The sequence below is a fragment of the Lynx rufus genome, unplaced genomic scaffold (genome assembly GCF_022079265.1).
Source record: "Lynx rufus isolate CCGP_SWC_20201006 ecotype Redwood Valley unplaced genomic scaffold, mLynRuf1.p SCAF_18, whole genome shotgun sequence".
Taxonomy (NCBI): domain Eukaryota; kingdom Metazoa; phylum Chordata; class Mammalia; order Carnivora; family Felidae; genus Lynx; species Lynx rufus.
The window spans coordinates 40,747,445-40,769,041 of NW_025814832.1; the positions used below are offsets into that span (position 1 = coordinate 40,747,445).

A 21,597-nucleotide genomic window follows, 5' to 3' on the forward strand; every position below is an offset into this window, starting at 1 on the left:
TGAACTAATACTCTGATTAACAGAGAATGACGAGTAGAGAGCTTTGGTACTAGAATTTTTCATGTGCACCGCATTGAGTTTCTAATGGAAATTCCTTCAGAGAGAATTAATGTAATTTATAGTATTAAAGGAACAGAATTTCTCCATGTATGTATCTTATCTCTTCATTCAATTCTTACATATTTCCTACATTCATGTTATTTTGTGATGCAAATGAGATCTTTTCTGTTAGTGTTATTTCATGAGTGCTTTTGAGTTTTGTAATTGAACACTTCTATGAACTCTGTGTTCTGGTTGATTATTTTTAATTTTCTACATAGTCTATCTGTCACCAGCAAGCAATGTGATACCTCTTTATACACTTCTTACTCCTTTTCCTTGACTAGATACACTTCAGAACAGTGTTAAGAAATAGTTGGTTGTAGTGAGGCATGTCATTCCTTTTAGAAGTTCACTATTAACTTTGATGTAGGGTAGCTTCTTAAAATGAATTTGGATACTTTGCCATTTGCTATGCTCTGGAAAGCTTTAACGCGTTTTTCTGGGAAGTATCAGTTTCTTTAAAATTTGTTGGAACTTAAGTCAAAAACCATCTAACACCTATTTATTGTACAGAAAATTGTCCATTTATCAGATTTTTCAAATTAAGTCATACAGAATTTTATAGAAAGCATTCTTAATTTTTAAATCCTTGTTACCTGTGGTTATGTCCATTTCTCAGTCTTAATTATATTTGTCTTCTCTTTCTTCATTAATCCTGTCAGCAGTTTTCCTGTTTTATTGGTCATTTCAAAGATCAGTTATTTGCTGGTAATTTCGGCTTCCTGTGGTCTTGATTTTTTTCCCCCCTCCTCTCTGCCTTTATTCAAATGCTTGGTTAATTTATTTTCTGTTCTTCTGTAATAATAAAAGCACTTAACTTTTTGAATTTTCTTCTGAGTGTAGTTTTTGGATGGCATTCCACAGCCTTTGATGTGTGAAGTGTTCTTTTTGCTATTTGTAAGTTGCCATTGAGTTTTTGCATTTTTTTCCCAAGAGTTACAAATTGAGTTTCCAAATTCTAAATGGTTTTTCTTTTTCAACCTTTTGTTATTTAATTACTAATTTTTATAGCATTTGGTTACAGTACGGTTTGTGTAGTTTCTGCTTGTATTTGTAGTCTGTTATGTTGATTTTTGTTTTAATGTCATTGGTGTCTAGTGTGGGGTTCTCTACAGTCATATCTTAGTGACTTATGGCTTCTATCTCCAGTAGTTTTTGCCTTACATTCTACTTTCCTTGACTAATGTTATGTAGTATGGGATTTTTCTCCCCCGTTTACTTTTAAGCATTTGTTTTCTGTGTGGTTTTTGAAACATCATAAAAGCAGATTTAGGTGGTGGCATTTTTTTTTTTTTTAATCTCAAAAAAGTCTTTGGTTTTAATGGAGATTTTATTAAATAGAAAAGTTTTCCATTTTATATTCATTTTTAAAACTGGATTTAAAGGCTTATTTAGGCTTATTTTGATTGTAACATTTCATTATTTATTGATAGTCCTCTTTATACCTTAATGTACCCATTTATTAAGTTCTTAATTTGAATTTGTAGTTCTTCAGGATTAGAACAAGTTTGACCATGTTTCAGGTTCTTAGCTCATAACCTTTGTCCCTTAAAACTGTTCCACTGTCTTTTGGCAGTGGGGGTGATTATTTGTTGTTTTGTTTTGGCATAGAGTTCAGATGATCTTATTGTCATTCTTTTATATTGGTAACCAGTTCTGCTCTGTACTGTCCAGTTTGGTAGCTACCGTAGCCATATGTAACTATTTAAAATGAAGATAAAAAATGTGGCACAGCCACATTTCAAGTGTTCAGTAGTCACATGTGACTAGCCGCTACCATCTTTAAGTCACATAAATATTGAACATTTCCATCATTGCAAAACTGCAGTGGATATTGCTGCGGTTTTTTTTTTTATCTCACTCTATCAAGTTTTCTTCTATTATAGCTTTGGTTTGTGGTCCGCCTGAGTTTACAGGCACAAACTAAAGTATTCCAGTTATTTCTGTATTATTTTCTATCCTGTTTGTTTAGCTCTTACTACCTGCTCCTCAGTGTAATCATTAAATTAAACGTGGGAAGTGATTGGACTAGTTTGAATGCACATAATAAGTATTCAGATGTTAGCTGTTAACATTTCTGTCATTGTTTTCATCTCTTGGGTTCTCCCATAGTGTAAAGAAAGAAAGAAAAGTTTATTGCTCACGTCCTGTTTTAATTCTCCAGATCGTCAGTCTAACCTATAGTACCTCTTAGGTAGGTTCTAGTTCTGTTATCAAGGGTGGTTAAGATTTTTTTTTTCTTTTCAGATTTTATATTTCCTTTTATGTCATTTTATTGCCTTTCATCTTATCTTCCCTGTTTCCATGCCATAGAGCCTGTGTTGTCTTTGACTCTGTTGGAGATGTGGGAAGTTTGATTGTTTCACCAAACTTGTTTAACAGTTTTCCAGGGGTGTGTTTTTTCTGAATTTCTCAGATTTGTTTCCTTTTCCCTTGTTCTGCAGTATTCTACTCATCGTCCCCATGCTGAGGATTTTTTTCTTTCATTATTCTTAAAAAATGAGTCAGTTTATCCAGACTTTGTGTTTATGACTAGAAAAATTTAGTAGCTGGGTGTGTTTCCCATCCTAGTTCTGGAAGCTAGAGGTTTGAAATCAAGGTGGCAGCCCTTGCTACCTCTGAAGGCTCTCTAAAGAAGAATCCTTTCTTGCCACTTCCTGCTTCTAGTGGTTGCTAGCAGTCCTTAGCATTCCTTGGCTTGTGGCAGCATATCTCTTATCTCTGCATTTGTCTTTACACAATCATCTTCCCGGTGTGCCTGTGTCTTTGTGTTTTCACATGGTCTTTTTTTTATGTTAATTTATTTATTTTGAGAGAGTGAGTGAGAGGGTGTGAGTAGGGGAGAGGCAGAGAGGGAGAGAAAAAATCTCAAGCAGGCTCCGCACTGTCAGTGCAGAACCTGACGTGGGGCTCGATCCCATAAACCATGAGATAATGACCTGAGCTGAAATTAAGAGTCGGATGCCACCCAGGCATTCCCACATAGTCTTATTAAAGACACCAGTTGTTGGATTTAAGACTAATTCAGTATTACTTCATGTTAAACTAATCACATTTGCAAAATCCTGTTTACAAATAAGGTCACATTCTGTGGTTCTGGTTGGGCATGAATATTGATTGGGATGGGGTCTGGGGTGGGGGGCACTATTCTACTCAGTACACTGGCCATTGGGCCTTGTCTCTGCTACTCATGTGATGGTTGAATCTTTTTCTCAATTCTAAATCTGGAAAGGTGTTATTACTAATTCAACTCCTGGATTTCAGCAACTTTTCATACTTAGCATACCTGTGCTGTAGTTAGAAATAGTTGGGACTTCATTTTACTCCCACTGCCAATTTTCTGGAACTCTTCTGCACCACTGAATTTATTGTGTGAAGAATTTCAATTCCCTGAGTATGGAAAAATTTACCAGATTTAATGTCCTCCTTCCCTATTTTTTTTTTTTTTAATTCTGTAAAGTACAAAGAATGATGTAACAAACATCTGTGTACATAACCACCTTAAATGTTACTAAGATTGACTTTTTTTTCTTTTTTTTAATATTTAAAAGAAAAATACAATAAACATTAATGTTTCTTTTATTTTCTGTCATCTCCTCTACCTGCTTCCTTCCCCAGAGGTAACCATTATCGTGAATTTGGTATGTATACTCCCAGTTCAGGCACTTAGGTTTTTACTACACATCTGTGTATCCATGAGCAAAATGCAGTATGTATTGTTCAGTTTAATGTTCATAAAAAAATTTATATAAATACCATCATGGTGTACATATTCTGCAACTTGGTGGGTTTTTTAAAATTCACTGTTGTCTTCTCAAGATCTCCGTGTTGGTAGGCATAATTTCAGTTCATCTTTTGTAGAGTCCACATTTCCTTAAAAAAGACAGTGTTTGGGTGTGAGTATATCCATAACCTGTTTGTTAACTTCACGGCTCTAAATTTAACTTCTAGTTTGGGCTTAATCATTGTGTTCGTATCTTCTGTGTCCTTTGGTCTGCTTTCTATTTGTCTTTGCAATGTATTTGGTATGTAATATTGTATAAGTTTAAGATACACAACATGTTGATTTGATCATTGCTATTGCAGTGTGCCTGCCAGTTGTAGCCTTAGCTAACATCTCCGTCATGTCACACAATGATCATTTCTTCCTTGTGGTGGGAATAATTAAGATCTAGTCTCTGAGCACATTTGATGTTTATAATACAGTAGTGTTGTCTCCATAATCACTGTACTGTGTATTAGATCTCCAGGGCTTCTTTATCTAGTAAAATACAAATTTATACTTTTAAACAACTTCTCTTATTTCCCTACCTCCCATTTCTTCTTCTTCCTCCTCCTCTTTTTTAATGCCTATATATTGATATAGTTCCAGGATGACTGGTTAGGTACATACAAGTTCGTGGTTGTTATTTCTTCTTTGCCATCTTTCCTTTCATCATTATATTGTTCCCCTTTTGGTCTCTTAACAATGCTTTTACTTTAAATAGGGATCTTGGGGGGCGCCTGGGTGGCTCAGTCGGTTGGGCGTCCAACTTCGACTCAGGTCACAATCTCGCGGTCCATGAGTTTGAGCCCCGCGTCAGGCTCTGGGCTGATGGCTCAGAGCCTGGAGCCTGCTTCCGATTCTGTGTCTCCCTCTCTCTCTGCCCCTCCCCCATTCATGCTCTGTCTCTCTCTGTCTCAAAAATAAATAAACGTTAAAAAATTAATTAAGGGGCGCCTGGGTGGCGCAGTCGGTTAAGCGTCCGACTTCAGCCAGGTCACGATCTCGCGGTCCGTGAGTTCGAGCCCCGCGTCGGGCTCTGGGCTGATGGCTCAGAGCCTGGAGCCTGTTTCCGATTCTGTGTCTCCCTCTCTCTCTGCCCCTCGCCCGTTCATGCTCTGTCTCTCTCTGTCCCAAAAATAAATAAACGTTGAAAAAAAAAATTTTTTTTTTTAAAAATTAATTAATTAAATAGGGATCTTGGTAAGTACTTGCTAGATACACCTTTTTCCATCTCTTTGTTTTCACTTTTTCTGTGTCCATTTGTTTTTGGTGTGTTTTTAAGAGGTGAATTAAACATTTACATTTACTCTGATTACTATTATATTTGGAATCTTTCTTCCATAATTTTTTTTTAAGTCTTCTCTTTGCCTTGTTTTTATGCCTTTTCTGCTGTTGGGTTACTTGAGTCTTCATTTCTTGCTACTTTGGAACAAGAGGACTTTAGAACTCCTCTATTTATGTCTGTATTTTCAAGTTTTTATTTAAATTCTAGTTTGCTAAAGTATAGTGTAATATTGGTTTCAGGAGTAGAATTTAGTAGTTCATCACTTACATATAACACCCAGGGCTCATCACAAATGCCCTCCAAATACCCATCCTCCACCCATAGAATGCCTCTTTTTATTTTTTTTATTTATTTATTTATTAAAAAAAATTTTTTTTCAACGTTAATTTATTTTTGGGACAGAGAGAGACAGAGCATGAACGGGGGAGGGGCAGAGAGAGAGGGAGACACAGAATCGGAAACAGGCTCCAGGCTCTGAGCCATCAGCCCAGAGCCTGACGCGGGGCTCGAACTCCCGGACCACGAGATCGTGACCTGGCTGAAGTCGGACGCTTAACCGACTGCGCCACCCAGACGCCCCGAATGCCTCTTTTTAAAACATCTTCTTTTTCTCATCTATTATTGATCTTTAATATTTTACCTTGAATTTCAACCCCACCCAAATCAGTCATCTGTAAATTCATACTTAACATTTACCCACACGTTTGCCATTCTTATTTGTTCTGGAGCTTCTTACGTCCCACTCTATCCTTCCTGCTGAGCGCCTCCTTTAGTAGCCTTCCAGCAGCGGTCTAGGAGTTGTAAAGCCAGTCTTTATTTTGTGTCTGAATGTATACATATGTGTGTTTGTTTGTTGCTGTTTTTTTAAAAAAAAATTTTTAATGTTTATTTTTGAGAGAGAGCAAGCTAGTGCAAGCGGGGGAGGGGTGAAGAGAGAGGAAGACACAGAATACAAAGCGCCTTCCAGGCTCTAGGCTGTCAGCACAGAGCCTGATGTGAGGCTCAAACCCACGAACCTCAAGATCTTGACTGGAGTTGAAGTTGGACACTTAACTAAGCCACTCATATGCCCCTACATATGTGTATTTGTAAATATATACAGTTATAAATTGCCTTTATTCTTGAGTGATGGTTTAACTGCATGTAAAATTTTTATATTCAGCAGTTTGAAGATACTTCATTTCCTTCCAGTATTTATTATTGTTGATGAAAATTCTGATGTCAGTTTGTCCTTCTTTTATGGTTTATCTGTACCTTCTCTCTAGTAATTTAAATTCCCCAACTCCCTACTTTCAGTTTTGTTTTTATGTTTTGCAGTATTAAGGGTATATTTAGATGTATGAATTAGTTTTTAGCCACTTAAGGTCTTGGCTTACACCCTCATTCTCAGTTCTTGTCTGTTCTTGTCTGTCTTGGGTTTTGAAAATTTGAAAATTGTTAATTTCTTTAAACTTTTCCTCTCTTTTTTAATACGGTATTGTATTATTAGATTGTCATAGATCTTGCCATTCTCTCTTTGTTTGTACACTTCCCATTTCCATCTCTCTGGCTTGTTGTGTTTTATTTCTGTCGTCTTCTTGGACTCTTCCGCCTAGTCATCAGGGTTCTCTCCAGCTGTATTTACTTTACTATCGAACCTGTCAGTTTGGATTTTTTTGTATTTTGGTTTTTTACTTGAGTGTGTGCTTTTCACTCAGAATTTGTGGTTACTTTCAGAAACATCCTTTTTCTTTTTTTTTTCATCATTTCCTGTTCTTTTATGATGTTTATTCCTTCCTTTATCTCTTTGAACAACTTTAATATACTTATTTTAAAATTGCTTTCAAATTATTCCATTTCCAGGGGCACCTGGCTGGCTCAGTCAGTAGAGCATTCAGCTCTTGATCTCAGGGTTGTGAGTTGGAACTCCATGTTGGATGCAGAAATTACTTTTAAGAAATTAATCCATTTTTAGCTTCTTGAGGACAGATTCTCCCCATTTTTGCATCTGCTGACTGCATCACATCAGTCTGTTTTGTATGATTTGTAATCTTTCACAGTGAGCTCATCTGGGGCAAGGGTTAAGGAAGGCATGTTTTCTGTAGGAGTCTTGTGTGATCCCTGGACTGTGGAAGTGTCCTTAACGCACAGTTTTCCATTGGTCATCTTTTCCTTTTTTTTTTTTTTTTTCTTTTTTTAATTCATTTGGAAATAATCCGCTTTGCTACACAGTAAGCTGTCATATATTCTTTGGTCTAGTTCTCTTGTTTAACTTTTCTGTATCTTAATTACTGTAACTTTAAAATACTTTTAATATGTGGTAGGGCAGATTACTCCCCTCTATCTTTGCTTATCAGAAATTCTATGGGGACTTTTCCCTTTAAGCATATATTCTTTCAGTTGCAGTTTTTAAGGTTATTTAACTCTTGTTTGCCTTTCTCCTTCCCCACCAAAACCTTACTGAGTTTAAAATTATAGGTTAATTTGTAGATTATTAATAGCTGTAAAAATTAAGCTTTGTGTTTACGGGGCGCCTCGGTGGTTCAGTCGATTGAGCATCCGACTTCAGCTCAGGTCATGATCTAGCAGTTCGTGCGTTCAGACCCCACATCGGGCTCACAGATGTCAGCCTGTCAGCGTGGAGCCTGCTTCAGATCCGCTATCCCCCTCTCTCTGCCCCTCCCCCGCTTGTGATCTCTCAAAATAAATAAATAATAATTTAAAACTTTGTGTTTACAGGTTTTAAGCTTAGCTAGAGTATTTTTTATTGTTACAATCAAGAATAGAATCTTTTTTTTTTCACTTACATGTTTCTAAATAACAGCCATTTTTAAGAAAACCTGAGGTGAGAGGAATGACAGTGGAACTAATAGAAGAGCCAAGTGCAAAGGCCTGTGATTTAGAATTTTGCCTGCCATATTGAGAAAATAGCAAAGCAGTCAGAGGAACTGAGCAAGGAGAGAAGTGGGAAATAAAAGGAAATGCGGTCAGAGAGGCAATAGAGGTGACAGATGGTATAAAGCTTTTGTGTGCACCATTGCAAGAACTTTGGCTCTTATTCCTCATGAAATGACGAGCCTTTGGAGCATTTTGAGCTGAGGACTGGTAAGCCAAAGTTACACCTACTACTGTATTTTGATTAGTTGGAAGGAGGGGCAAGCAGGAAGACCAGTTAGAAGTTATTTAAGAAATTCATATAACAGGGGTGCCTGGGTGGCTCAGTCGGTTAAGCACCAGACTTTGACTCGGGTCATGATCTCACGGTTCATGAGTTTGAGCCCCACGTCAGGCTCTGTGCTGACAACTCAGAGCCTGGAGCCTGCTTTCGGATTCTATATCTCCACCCCTTTCTGCTCTCCCTCGGCCCCCCACCCCACTCTCAAAAATAAACAAACATTTTTAAAAAGTTTACAATTCATATGAGAACAGATGCTGACTTAGATCAGGGTGATTGCAATTGAGATGGTATATAAAGCAATTGGATTCTGGATACATTTATAAGATGGAGACCATAGGATTACATCATGATTGGATAATGGGGTTTCATAAAAGAAGGGAGTTTAGGATGAGTCCAAAGATTTAGGACTGAGCAGCAAAAAATTGGGAAGAGTAGGAGCTCAGTTTTGAACTGAGGTGCCTATATAATAGCTGTGAAGGTATTGAGTGAGCAGTTAAATAAATAAAATTGTGTTAATTGATTTACTAATATTGAATAATCTTGATATTCAGAAATCTCCACCTGGTCATTTATATTTGTTGTTTTCTTTAATTTCTCTCTCTTTTTTTTTTAAGTATTAAAATACTCTTTTTTTTTATGTTTATTTTATTTTTGAGAGAGAGACAGGGACACAGAATCTGAAGCAGGCTCTGTACTGAGAGCAGAGAAGCCAGTGTGGGGCTTGAACTCATGAACCATGAGAATGACCTGAGCAGAAGTCAGACGCTTAGCTGACTGAGCCACTCAGACGCCCCTTAAAATTTGTTTTCTTATTGTAAAATATACATTGTGATTAAAAAAAGAAAAACATAAATAGGTTCATGCATATAATTTAGCATCTTATTTCTTTATCAATGTGGGTCTTTGTGTAGTTAATAAGCATATCTGTAGGATAAATTCTAGCTGTGCATTTATGCAAAGCATGTGTGAATGAAGTAATTTTATTTTTTATTTTTTTAAATTTACATCCAAATTAGCATATAGTGCAACAATCATTTCAGGAGTAGATTCCTTAGTACCCCTTAACCCACTTAGCCCATTCCCTCTCCCACCCCCTCTCCAGTAACCTTCTGTTTGTTCTCCATATTTATGAGTCTCTTCTGTTTTGTCCCCCTCCCTGTTTTTATATTATATTTGTTTCCCTTCCCTTATGTTCATCTGTTTTGCCTTTTAAAGTCCTCGTATGAGTGAAGTCATATGATTTTTGTCTTTCTAATTTCACTTAGCGTAATACCCTCCAGTTCCATCCACATAGTTGCAAATGGCAAGATTTCATTCTTTCCGATTGCTGAATAATACTCCATTGTATATATATACCACATCTTCTTTATCCATTCATCCATCGATGGACATTTGGGCTCTTTCCATACTTTGGCTATTGTTGATAGTGCTGCTATAAACATGGGGGTGCATGTGCTGCTTCAAAACAGCAAACCTATATCCCTTGGATAAATACCTACTAGTGCAATTGCTGGGTCCTAGGGTAGTTCTATTTTTAGTTTTTTGAGGAACCTCCATACTGTTTTCAGAGTCCAGAGTACTCACCCTTACACAATGGTCCATACTGTTTTCCAGAGTGGCTGCACCAGCTTGCATTCCCATGAATGAAGTAATTTTAAAGTTGTCCAAACCGTCCTTCAAAAGAGTTCAAAATTTATCTTTCAATAAATTGTATTAAAGATATTTTTTATACTTCTAGCTTGTGTTTATTAATATTTTACTTCGCAGGTTTTCGTTCAAAAGTGAGATTGATGTTTAAATTACATATGTGCACAAAACTTTAGTCAAATTTTTGTTAGAATTTTATTTTTCTCAAAGGACAATAGAATTCTGATTTCTTTATGTCAGTATCAGCCATTTTAATTGAATAGAAGATTGTCTCTTCTTTAATGTTCTTTTTTTTTTTTTCAACGTTTTTTTTTTTATTTTTGGGACAGAGAGAGACAGAGCATGAACGGGGGAGGGGCAGAGAGAGAGGGAGACACAGAACCGGAAACAGGCTCCAGGCTCCGAGCCATCAGCCCAGAGCCCGACGCGGGGCTCGAACTCACGGACCGCGAGATCGTGACCTGGCTGAAGTCGGACGCTTAACCGACTGCGCCACCCAGGCGCCCCTCTTCTTTAATGTTCTTAAAGACTTCACCAAGGAAATACACTTGTCTGAGCCTCTACCTTTTTATAGGCATGAGTATGGTATTCCCTTGTTATATGGAATACAAAGATATGTAACATTTAAACATTATAGAAATGCATAAGTGTGCACACATATTACATATACACACGTGGTTTCCAGATTTTCACTTAACTAGTGCTTTTTTGAGTTCTTATACATATGCATTTATTCCTTTTTCTCTTCATTAATCCAGTCTTATAGTTAATCCGTCTGTTCCTGTCCACCCCACCCTTCAGGTGGATTTAGGAAGGAAGAAAAAAGGAAAGCTCCCAAAGAACAGCTCTTAAATTTGCTGTTTCTAGCATGTATTTCCTCTTTTGGCAATTTCAGCTTTGATTTAATCTTTTAGTGTTACTTTGTTATCCTTGCTATATTCTTTTTACTCTATACCTCATCTATTAGCTGTTGGTTGACTCAAGGGTGAACTGTAGCCATAAAATGAAATGTTCATTTTTCATATAGAGAGCTAATTGGTGTCGTGTGTTAGTTTATGAGGGAAAGAACATACCTCCGTTTTAAGATTTGTTATTTTGGTTTTGGTATCTTTTTCTCATCTCTTTTTAATGTTTTAAGTTTTGGTACAATTTTTAGATCCTAACTAATTACCTAAATCCTCCCATCCATCCACAGTGTGGTGTGTGGTTTTTGTCTCTGCCAACATACACTCTCTCTCTCTTTACCTCTTTATCTCTTCCAAAAGCCAACCCTGCTTAAACAGTGCAAGGGATATTTTTTCCCAAAACAGTACCAGTTAATGTTGTCTACACAGTAGTATCATGCTTGGTTGGTATGATTCCCTTTCAGTGGCATCTACAACTGCAGCTTATTAGAATTCTTTTACTTTAGTGCAAGTTACCCAGTCTGACCTTCACAGCCCCTTTTGTTGTTGTTTTTAAAAAAGTTTTTTTAATGCTTATTTCTGAGACAGAGACAGATACGAGTGGGGGAGGGGCAGAGAGAAAGAGAGAGAGAGACACAGAATTTGAAGCAGGCTCCAGACTCTGAGCTGCTAGCACACAGCCCGATGCGGGACACAGACTCCTCAACCGTGAGATAATGACCTGAGCTGAAGTCGGACGCTCAACCGACTGAGCCACCCAAGTGCCCCCACAACCCCTTCTTTGCATGCCACCCATCTACATGGTTGCAAGAAGGGGAGGCGGTTGGGGAATATTGATGAAGACTGCATTGTTCTCATATTTATCTTTCTCCTATACATGTCTGTAAAGGCAGATAGCTTTCAAGAGATGTCTATGTAGTGACACCTGAGTGACTGCGTAGGTTGAGCATCGACTTCAGCTCAGGTCATGATCTCATGGTTCACGGGTTCAAGCCCCGTGTTGGGCTTTGCGCTGACAGCGAGGAGCCTGCTTCAGAGTCTCTGTCTCCCGCTCTCTCTGTGCCCCTCCCCTGCTTGTTCTCGTTCTCAAAAATAAACATTAAAAAAAAAAAAAAAAAAAAGATGTTTGTCCTGAACCTAAATGCAGCTCTTACAGTTGTTACAGCCTTTTTGCTAACAGAATTTTGATGCTACCCTTGCTCAGAGCATCTCTTCTCATGGTGCTGTTCCACAGGCAAGTCCTTTTCTTCTAGGACTCTATGCTGCCCAGATGACTTTTCATAGATCACGATTTGGCATATGCTGGAGTTGTTCACCCTGACACGAGAGCCTAGGGATCCTGCATTCAGCATGACCTAAATTTTTCTCAGAGCGTAAAATTGTTTAACCCCCGCCTTTTTAAAACAGAATTAAGTCTTTTGAAGATTTAGATTTCATTTCGCTGTGGACTTAGCAGGAGAGGTTATTTCTTATCCTACCCACGTGTGTACAGAGGAAGTTTAATGGAAATAATTTTTGTCCCCGTGGATTTAATAATCTGACACAAAGACTCCGGGTGTCAACACTCACCATACCAAATTTATTTTCATTATTTAGGCACGAACTTTAAAACAGTAGGTCTTAGGTTGGGTTAAATAAAGTAGCTAATGAGTTCTGTGTAGTCCTGGAAAACTTGTCATTTGGTTTGAGACTACCTAAAGTCTTCAGAAGGAGTTGTGAAAAGCACAGGAGACCGTGTGATTGGTTATTCAGGCCCTTAGGTGGATGAAATTGCTGAAGAAAGCAAGTCATGTCCAGTAGCTTTAAGCTCACAAGTTTGGCACCTAGATGAGCACTTAGGGCTGCAAATAATTGGATTTCATCATTGAAGAAGAAACGAGTTCATTACTTTGAAGGTTAGGGTGCAAAAAAGGGAATCTTCTAACAAACGAATCAAACTTCTGTTAGTAGTGTCATACAGGTATCTAGAAAGCGTCTTTTGAATCTTTGGGATGATGAGTGAGAGCTGGGTTTGTATCAGACAACGAATTGTGTTTTGTTTGGCTTTTCGCAGGTTCACCGGAACAGCACAATGCGCTCTGGCTGTGATGTGAACCCCTCCTGTGCGCTGTGTGGCTCAGGCAGCACCGTCACCGTGCCCCCGGAAATTCACTACGAAGCCCCTCTGTTGGAACGCCTTTCCCAATTGGACTCTTGTGTTCACCCAGTTCTAGCATTTCCAGATGGTAAGAAAGGCCACAGAATACAAAGTTTTCTTGAGACTTACAGGATTCAAGTGAAAGAAAGTCCGCCAACATCCTGGTACAACCCGTGTGCCATCCAGAGAATCCATTTCACTCACCAGAGTCCCTTAGAATTTTTGCAAATAGGGTACAGCAGATGTGCCAGACCAGAATGTGCTACTAAAAGATTGCACCTTGCCAGGAGAGAGATTTCCCCCCAGCCTTTCAAGTGGCTGTGGGTGGGCCTAAGGACAGTTGCTTCCAGCCACAAGCAACCTGGTCCATCGTCTGTGTGTGCCATGGTGTAAGTAGGAAGGGCAGCACTCTTTTGAGAGAATGTCTTCCTACTGGGGCTGTATGTATCACTGTGCTTACATGACTGGCTTTCCAGGGTGTGTGTACATAAAGAGAAGGAACCGTATTTTATCCCTACTCTGTCCTTCATAACACCCAAAGGTAGTCTGTACAAGTTTTTGAAAGGAGGGTAATTGAAATAGGAGTCTGAGGAATAAGAATTAGTGTGGGATTTTAAGATTTACTTGGTGGTATGAAAAAAAAAGAAGCATTTAGCATGAATGGTTTATAAACATTTACTTTAAGGGACAGACGCTAAATAATTTAGACTTTGCAGGACACACTTCCTCTGTATAGCCTGGGTTGCAACTATATGACTGCCACTATAGCACAAAAGCAGCGTTGACAATATGTGAACAAATGGGCATGACTGTGTTTCAATAAAACTTTATTTATAAAAAATAAGCATGACTGATAGCTATCCTAGAGAATGGCCTCTTCTATGTAATAGTTGGTCAAACATTGGTTTACTATAATCCCCTTTTCTTTGTGTGTTCTTCAAATGACTGAATTATTTTTTGGCTACCTAAATCCTGTAACTACTCCAGGCCATGTTATCAGAACTCCCTTGACTGTAAGGGCATGATCTAATATTCCTGTTACAATAGGACTTCTAATAAGAGTAGAAATGTTTAGAAAACTTGAATCATATGGCTTGCAAGCTAGGCAGGGTTTTATTTAGGTCAGGGGTGGTAGAGCAGTAAATAAACTTTAGCACACAGTGAGTAGAAAACACTAACGTCTTCCTGTGTACTTCAGATTCCAGGGTTATTGGCTTTTACCTTGTCTTGCATTTGGATTATAGCTCGTGTAACTGAAGATTTTATTTGTATAGCATTTTATGGTTTACAAAGCACCTTTCTCATACTAGTTTTATCTGCTTCTCACACTAATCCTGTAAGGTGTTAACTTCAGTTTGAGAGATCAAGAAACAGGTTTAGAAAGGTTGTACTTTTTCAGACTAAATGGCTAATGAGTTTAGATGGTTCTAGAATTCAAACTTAGGTCATCTGTTGCCTTTGTTTCACTATGTAACATGCTTCTTCCTAGCTGGGTTATTAAGAGAAATCAGGTTTCTACCCATTTCTAGATTGTAACTGCAGACAGAGCCACCAGGAAGACCTAGGAATGTTTCTTGGGTTACTGTCTCAGGATTCACAGTACTGAATTGTATTGTCTCATATTTGAATAAGGAAGCCTGAAGTCAATAGTTATATTATGGTTCCGATTAGGCCTCTTCCATACTCCCTGCATACCAGCTTTTATAAACATGGTGATCTTTCTTTGTCAACAGTATTACCATATACAGTTGTGAATTTCCTTCCCATCCCCCAATCACATGTACTCAATTGTGTGATGTCTCCTGTTCAGTCAACATCTCTACTTGGAGGAACCCATTCCCTTTCGACACTTTCTTTTCCTTCTGACTGGTTCATATCTATAGATCTGAGTGCTGCCCTTACACTTCCTACTCCATCCCATTTCAAGCAACTAGAGGTAGCATTGAGGGAGAAAGACCTTTCTCTGGTCTTTAGCATCTTCGCTTTCCTGCCTGCCTTTAAATGCTTTTTCGATCTCTTTTTCTCCCTGTCTCACACAACTCCTAACCATGACATTGGAGTTTAGACAAGAGAGATAGTCATTAAATCTCCTTAGGAGCCTGTAAAGAGGATGTGTGAACATATTTGCCTATGGATGAATTAGACTTTCTGTGGGTTGACCTGGGGAACTCTGTTAGCATTCCTAATATTGTTCCTGTTGGGATATTTTTGCTTTGATCCAAACAAATAGCATGGTAAGGTTTTCAGGGCCACAGATATGCCCAACTCTAAAGGGCACCATTATTCTATGTGAAGCACCTCCAAGATTCCCCATATATCATTGTGTAGAATAATAAGTAACTGTGAAGACTTAGCAGCCGGCCTAATACTGTGAGGGTCAAACATACATGCACCAGACCTGACCTCTGGGCCACCTTTTACAGCCTGTTGTCTAGAAGCTACTTAGAGATGGCAGGCTTTTCAAGCAGTCTTACTAATGTTTCCGCACCAGTTTCTTTGTAGTTAGGTTGGGAACCACCTGCACCTCTTCATTTTAGACTTGTCTCCCTTGTTGACCACACCTCCAACATTCCCATTAAGTGTGGTTAGGGATGATAGAATTCTTGTCACCCCACTTAATCAAGCCAGTTAATCCTTAGCTTGAAATGTAGAGGATGTACAAACCCTTGGAGGAAAGAATGTTAACTTGAGTTTGGGCTTCATAAGAGCACCACCTGCTGGCCAGATGATCTATGCTGTTGTGAGAGAGCTTACTAAGACTCTATGTACAAGGCTACCGCAGTTTTACCAGCAGGAGGAGGAAGGGAGTATTACAAAACAACCCTAGAAAATGTGCTTGAGAAAATGGTGGATAGTAATGAGCAAAACAGTTAAGTGAATCCTGGAATGTCAGACCCTGGTGAGCGTAAAGTCAAAGTCTTTTTATTTTGTCTGAGGAAATAGTAGCTTAAAATGGTATTCGTTTCCTTCTATTTCTTATTTCCTGTCTTAACACTTCTGTTTTCCTGTTGTTGTTGACCTAATCAAGTATCTGCACCCTCTTCTCTTCATCACAGAAGAATTACCTGTACAGGTACAAAATGTGTGAAGTCCTCTGGCCAAATGAGTCCCTGTTGTATTCTCTTCTGTTTCATACCCTTTCCTTGCTCACTTTCAGGTCCTGCATATCTAATCCATTTCAGGGCTTCAGCTTTACGTGGATCCCAGGTGTTGTTACTTAACCACTTAGAGCATGAACTAAGACCATCAATCCCTAAGAGATCATTTTTGTTCATTGACTGGGGGATTTAACTGACTTCCTGTTCACTCTTATATGAAAGCAGTTAACACACAGTAAACTTCTAGCAAAGTATAGCAGCCTGAGTCCTTCCAGCAGTTTGTTGTTATCCCTAACTGCCCATGCAGTGGGGTTGGTTATAGGAGAAATTGCTCTGGATTCTGCTTAATACTTCAACTCTGGGGCTCAGATTGGTATTCTCCCATTGCAGCAGCTTCTACTTCAGAGCATTTAAGTGAGGGAAGGGGATTAGGTGTGGAACTGAAGTGTCTGACATAACATGTTAAGAGCTGAGAGACTCTGGGGGCGCCTGGGTGGCTCAGTTGGTTAAGTATCTGACTTCAGCTCGGGTCATGATCTCACGGTTCCTGAGATCGAGCCCTGCACTGGGCTCTGTGCTGACAGCCTGGAGCCTGCCTCAGATTCTGTGTCTCCCTCTCTCTTTGCCCCTCCCTGGCTCACTTGCTCGCTCGCTGTCTCTGTCGCGTTCTCTCAAAAATGAATAAACACTAAAAAAAAAAAAAAAAAAAAACCGTAGTCATCCTGGTCTAGCGGTAACAAATTCCTCTTCTGTGCTTACTCAAATGGATTCATAGCAGTTTTCTGGGTTTAACTAAGTCATTTTTTGAGAAGGATCTGAGGTCTTGGGATACAGTAGGAAAGAGTATTCTGATTGTTTAGCTTTTGTCTGCAGCAGAGGAGGGGAGAGCTAGAGCATGTGTGCTGGGATGTCACCTGCCCGGCTCTAGGCCTGCTGCCTCTTCTCACAGATGAAGCTAAACGCAGCCAAGTGGTAGGTTCTTGTTTTTGCCTTCTAACTCGGTGTTGGAATTAGGACCTGACTCCAGGCCTGCTTATTTCCAGTCTGTTGCTGTTTGCATTATAAATCAGGTTGCTCGTTTCCCTACCTCCTTTTATCCTGGCTTAATTTTCAGGTTTGGGAGAGCAATGACTGGGGAAAGTAAAAGGAAAAAATGAAATCACAAGGCTTTTGTTGTCCCATCATACAGACTTTGCCAATTCTTCTGTTGACAAAGGGGTGTCCTGGGATATAGAGGAAGTGTTTTCCCCTTTCTGGGGCCTTTATGCATTCCAGTTCAGCTCAGCTTTCAGAATGCCTCTAGACAATGCTTTATTTCCTACACACCCTTTTCCCTAACCATTCTGAATTAGAGTAAAAAATATTTGCCACTATTACCTTAACTCAGTTCTTGATCGTTTATTAATAGGAAATTATTTTGTTTAAACATTTGACCTTTTTGGCGAAGGCAGGGGGAATCAAACCATTTTATTGGGGGGCTTGAGGGAGGAGTGGAAGGGCTGGGAACACCATGAGAGCCAATGTCCTTGGCCTGGTTGGGATCTCCCCAACTTTGAAATTGCTGAAAGCTGATCTGTGTCTTTTAACGGTTGGAGTAGGTGAATTTTTAAGTGTGGGAAAGAATGATTATGCAAAAAAGTTTCAGAAGACAGCACTGTCCTCACAGACTGTATCTCATTACTTGGACGTATAGCAAATATTTATTATCTTTAAAAACTTCAGTAGTTTTCCTAATCTGTTTGGCTGCTATTAACACATTCCACCTCAGAATTAAATCTCTCCATTCCCTGGGCCAAAGAATAGTCTCATGGTGTAGTGGCTAAGAGTGTGGGCTTTAGGGTTATACAAACCTAAGTTTGAATGTTGGTTAACTAATACTAAAGTGTGTAACCTTGAACAGTTAATTCACCTTTCTGAACCTGTTTTGTCTTTTAAAAAGGAGCTTAACGGTGCTTACATCAAAATGAAATACATATTTTAAATTAACTCTTAGGTATAAGACCTCTAAAATGAAAACTGCCAAACCCTGCTGAGAGAGAATTAAAGAAAACTAAATAGATAGATACACCACATTGATGGCTTGAAAGGCTTGGAATTGATGGCAGACAGAAGGCATTTCTCCCCAAATTGACCTATAGAGTCAGTGTAATACCACAATGAGGTTTTTTGTTTTTGGGGTTTTTTTGCAAAGCTTAAAAGAAAAAGCGACTGCTTACTATTCAGGAAGAATAAGATTCCATCTTGTCTGCAACACTGGGTGTTAGAATATAGTGAAGTAATAGCTTTAAAGGTCTGAGAGAAAAATGGTTTTAGTTCTGGAAATATTTTTTCTAAAGAAATTACTCAAAGCCCCATTGTTAGGAAAATAAATGAAACTAAGAAAACAGAAAGGTATGAGAAATGGTGAATCCGAAAATGGTAAAAAATCACAGTTAAGCTTAAGAGATTTATGATACTGAATATTAACTAATCAGGTAAAAAAATAGATCATCCCTAGGTGAGGGGTGAGGAGCTAGGGAGGAAGGAGGGTATAGTACTCAGTAGACAACAAATATTTCTTGAATGAATATGTCCTGAATAACTGTGTTGGTAGGATCAGGCTTTAATGTTTTAGTCTCCAGGAGGATAGAAGCGGGATGCTTATCGGTCTTTCACACCAGTAGTTTAACAAACTTAGCAGAGTACGTGAACAAGGAAAACTCCATCCATGTAACAGAAGGTGTTTTAGATGGGGTGTTCGTTTAACATGAAAATAAAAGGCAAAAGTGACTTGCTTGTGAGGAAAAGAAACAACCTTCAGTAAAGTTCCGATCAACAGACCTTCCATATGACAGTGCTTTTGCCCCGCTGGGTCATCGTGCCACTCGGCACATAAAGGAAGGGTGTGCTGTAGATCCCCGCCCACTGGAGAGCCAGAGGTACTGGTGAACACACCTCTCTTCTTGAGAGAGGAGCCCAGAGGCCAGGTGTCTGGACTAACCCGCAGTGTTTCGTGTTCCTTACAGATGTTCCCACAAGCCTGCACTTCCAGAGCATGCTGAAATCTCAGTGGCAGAACAAGCCTTTTGACAAAATCAAACCTCCCAAAAAGTTTTCACTTAAGCACAGAGCACCCATGCCAGGCAGCCTGCCAGATCCAACTCGTAAAGACAGGCACAAGTTGGTCAACTCCTTCCTAACAACAGCCAGTAAGTTTCAGGGGACCAGAGAGTCTTCCTCCAGTTACTTCTCTATTCCTTTTATATTCTTTTATAAAGAATTACTTTATAATTCTTTATAAACGTTACTGTTTTGCTATGGCAGTGTGTCGGGGTTGGGAGAGGCAATTGACCGATACAAATTCAGCTCACAGTCTACTTCTGCCTGTCTCGGATGTTCTCAGATGGACTCTGAAAGCTATTCCAGACACCATGCATCTCGGGACAGGACCCAGAGTGCTCGAGGAACAGCTAGCAGTGGCATGGCATTGGGTCCATGTGTGGGCAGGCCGTCTTCTGTAGCTGGTGTCAGATTTCTCTGGTTGAGGGCCCTGTGGGCTGCCTGGCCTATCCTGGCCATTGTGCTGTTTGCTAGAAGCTTCGGTCCCAGAGGACTCTCCTGCTGCCCTGAGTGTCCGTCATTGGCCTAGAGAGAACTCAAGAGCTTGGAACTCAAATAAGAAAAGATTGAGAGAAGATTTCACAGCTCTTTTTCTGTTCCCCTCTTCAGAGCTGTCCCATCACCAAACCCGGCCTGACAGGACCCACAGGCAGCACTTAGACGATGTGGGGGCCGTGCCTATGGTGGAGCGAGTGACAGCGCCCAAAGCAGAGCGCTTGCTCAACCCACCGCCACCTGTGCACGACCCAAACCACAGCAAAATGAGATTGCGAGACCATTCATCTGAGAGAAGTGAAGGTAGGGCCAGGCCCGGCACCTCTACCTGCATTTGCATCTGCTCAGGGCTTTCTGGGGCAGCCTGGGCATCTCTCAATTGCCCCCAGCTTTGTCCTTCACTTTCTAGGAAGGCAGAGTAGAGGGACCCTACTGCTTCTAAGTGCAGGTCACTTCTTACTGCTACAGCAACCTCTGCCCGGTCCCCTACCTCCCGTCAACCAGTTTGCTTCACCTTTTTATCCTCTAGGCTTAGAATGCATTTTTGCTTTTATGAATTGCTGGCATTTGTAACTTGTGCTAGAAGTAGAGCCGTTTGAGGTAGCCATGTATTCCTTTTTTGTTGACTTCTGCAGTGTTGAAGCATCACACGGACATGAGCAGTTCCAACTACTTGGCGGCCACCCAACATCCACCGCACAGTCCCCTGGTGCGACAGCTCTCCACCTCATCGGACACCTCGGCACCCACCAGCTCTAGCCCACAGGTTACGGCCAGCACGTCTGTAAGTACCTTGGGCTCGGCTGCACAGTCCCTCCGCAGCCACGGTTCACCTAGTGGCTGGCTCTGGAGGACAAGGTAGAAGGTGGGATTTGGGGGGAACTCGGCTCGCCGTGATGTGCCATTTTTTGTCAAAGTAGTGGTATTTGACCTGTTTTCCTTGAGTTGTTTCTCATAGTAGGAAGCTTGATGCTGAGACAGACTCTGAAGGCGGTCTGGGCCTGTTCCAGGTCTGTGGGGCTGGGTTTCAGATGGGACTCCGCCGGGCCGCGGCTCTAATCCTGTGGGTCCCAGAAGTTCCCACGAGAGGAGGAATGGAGGACAGACACTTAGGAGCGTTGGAGGCACTTCATTTCCTTGTTTTCGTTATGCTGGGGGGCGGGGGGAGCTGGAGCGCTGAGAACCAGCCCTGACGTTAGGGTTCCTGGAAGGGAGGGAGAAGGCAGAGCCTCGCTTCTCAGGCCCCAGAGCGGAACTACAGGTGCAGTGGGCCCTGCCTGCAGTACTTCCTATGGTGCGCGCAGGGCGGCGGGCAGCTCTTCTGGCGCCACGCTCTGTCCTGAGTGCTGCTCGCACGGCCGTTGCAGACACGGTCCCGCTGATTGCTTTCTGATACTTGACTTCCTCGGTGTGGGCCTCCTGGAACACATGCACCTGTAGTTGCTCTGTGCCTGCTGAAGGGCCCTTTAGGTGGTAGTTACAATAGCAGTGGTGATAGTAATAATAAAATGCTGCAACTACGACGTTTATTGTGTCAGTTCTGCCTGCTTTACCTGTGTTACCTCATTCAGTTCTGATCGTGCCCTTTGAGATGTAAGTGGTATTGAGGATTCTCATTTTGTAGGCAGGGAAACTGAGGCTGTCTAAGGTCAATAAGTAAATTGCATAAAGTGAGGCAACTTGTGAGGCTTACAAATGCAGTTCAAACCGAGGCAGTCTGACCGCTCAGCCAGCTCTTAAGTGCAAGCCTGAGGCCAGGCGTCGCGGAGGTCCCCTGTGTGGGTGCTTTGGATCCCCTTTAGAGTGGACATCGAGAAACTCCCAAGCCCACAAAACGGGCTCCTGTTGTTCTGTCTTTGCTCTTAAAAGTCAGACAATCTTTTCCGAATGACCTCTTCGTTCCTCC

At 40.4% G+C, this 21,597-nt stretch overlaps 1 protein-coding gene across 4 annotated transcripts in view; it reads left to right on the forward strand.

Annotated features, from left to right (window-relative positions):
- The window catches only part of KANSL1 (KAT8 regulatory NSL complex subunit 1), a 178,515-nt gene that overhangs the window by 150,082 nt on the left and 6,836 nt on the right, over positions 1–21,597 (forward strand). For 3 of the 4 annotated variants that reach the window (XM_047081677.1, XM_047081676.1, XM_047081678.1), the window contains 4 exons: positions 12,916–13,087; positions 19,103–19,285; positions 19,806–19,994; positions 20,327–20,475. In XM_047081677.1, the coding sequence (XP_046937633.1) occupies positions 12,916–13,087; positions 19,103–19,285; positions 19,806–19,994; positions 20,327–20,475 (693 nt within the window). The remainder of the gene's footprint in view (positions 1–12,915; positions 13,088–19,102; positions 19,286–19,805; positions 19,995–20,326; positions 20,476–21,597) is intronic. The other variant, XM_047081679.1, reaches the window with a different exon arrangement.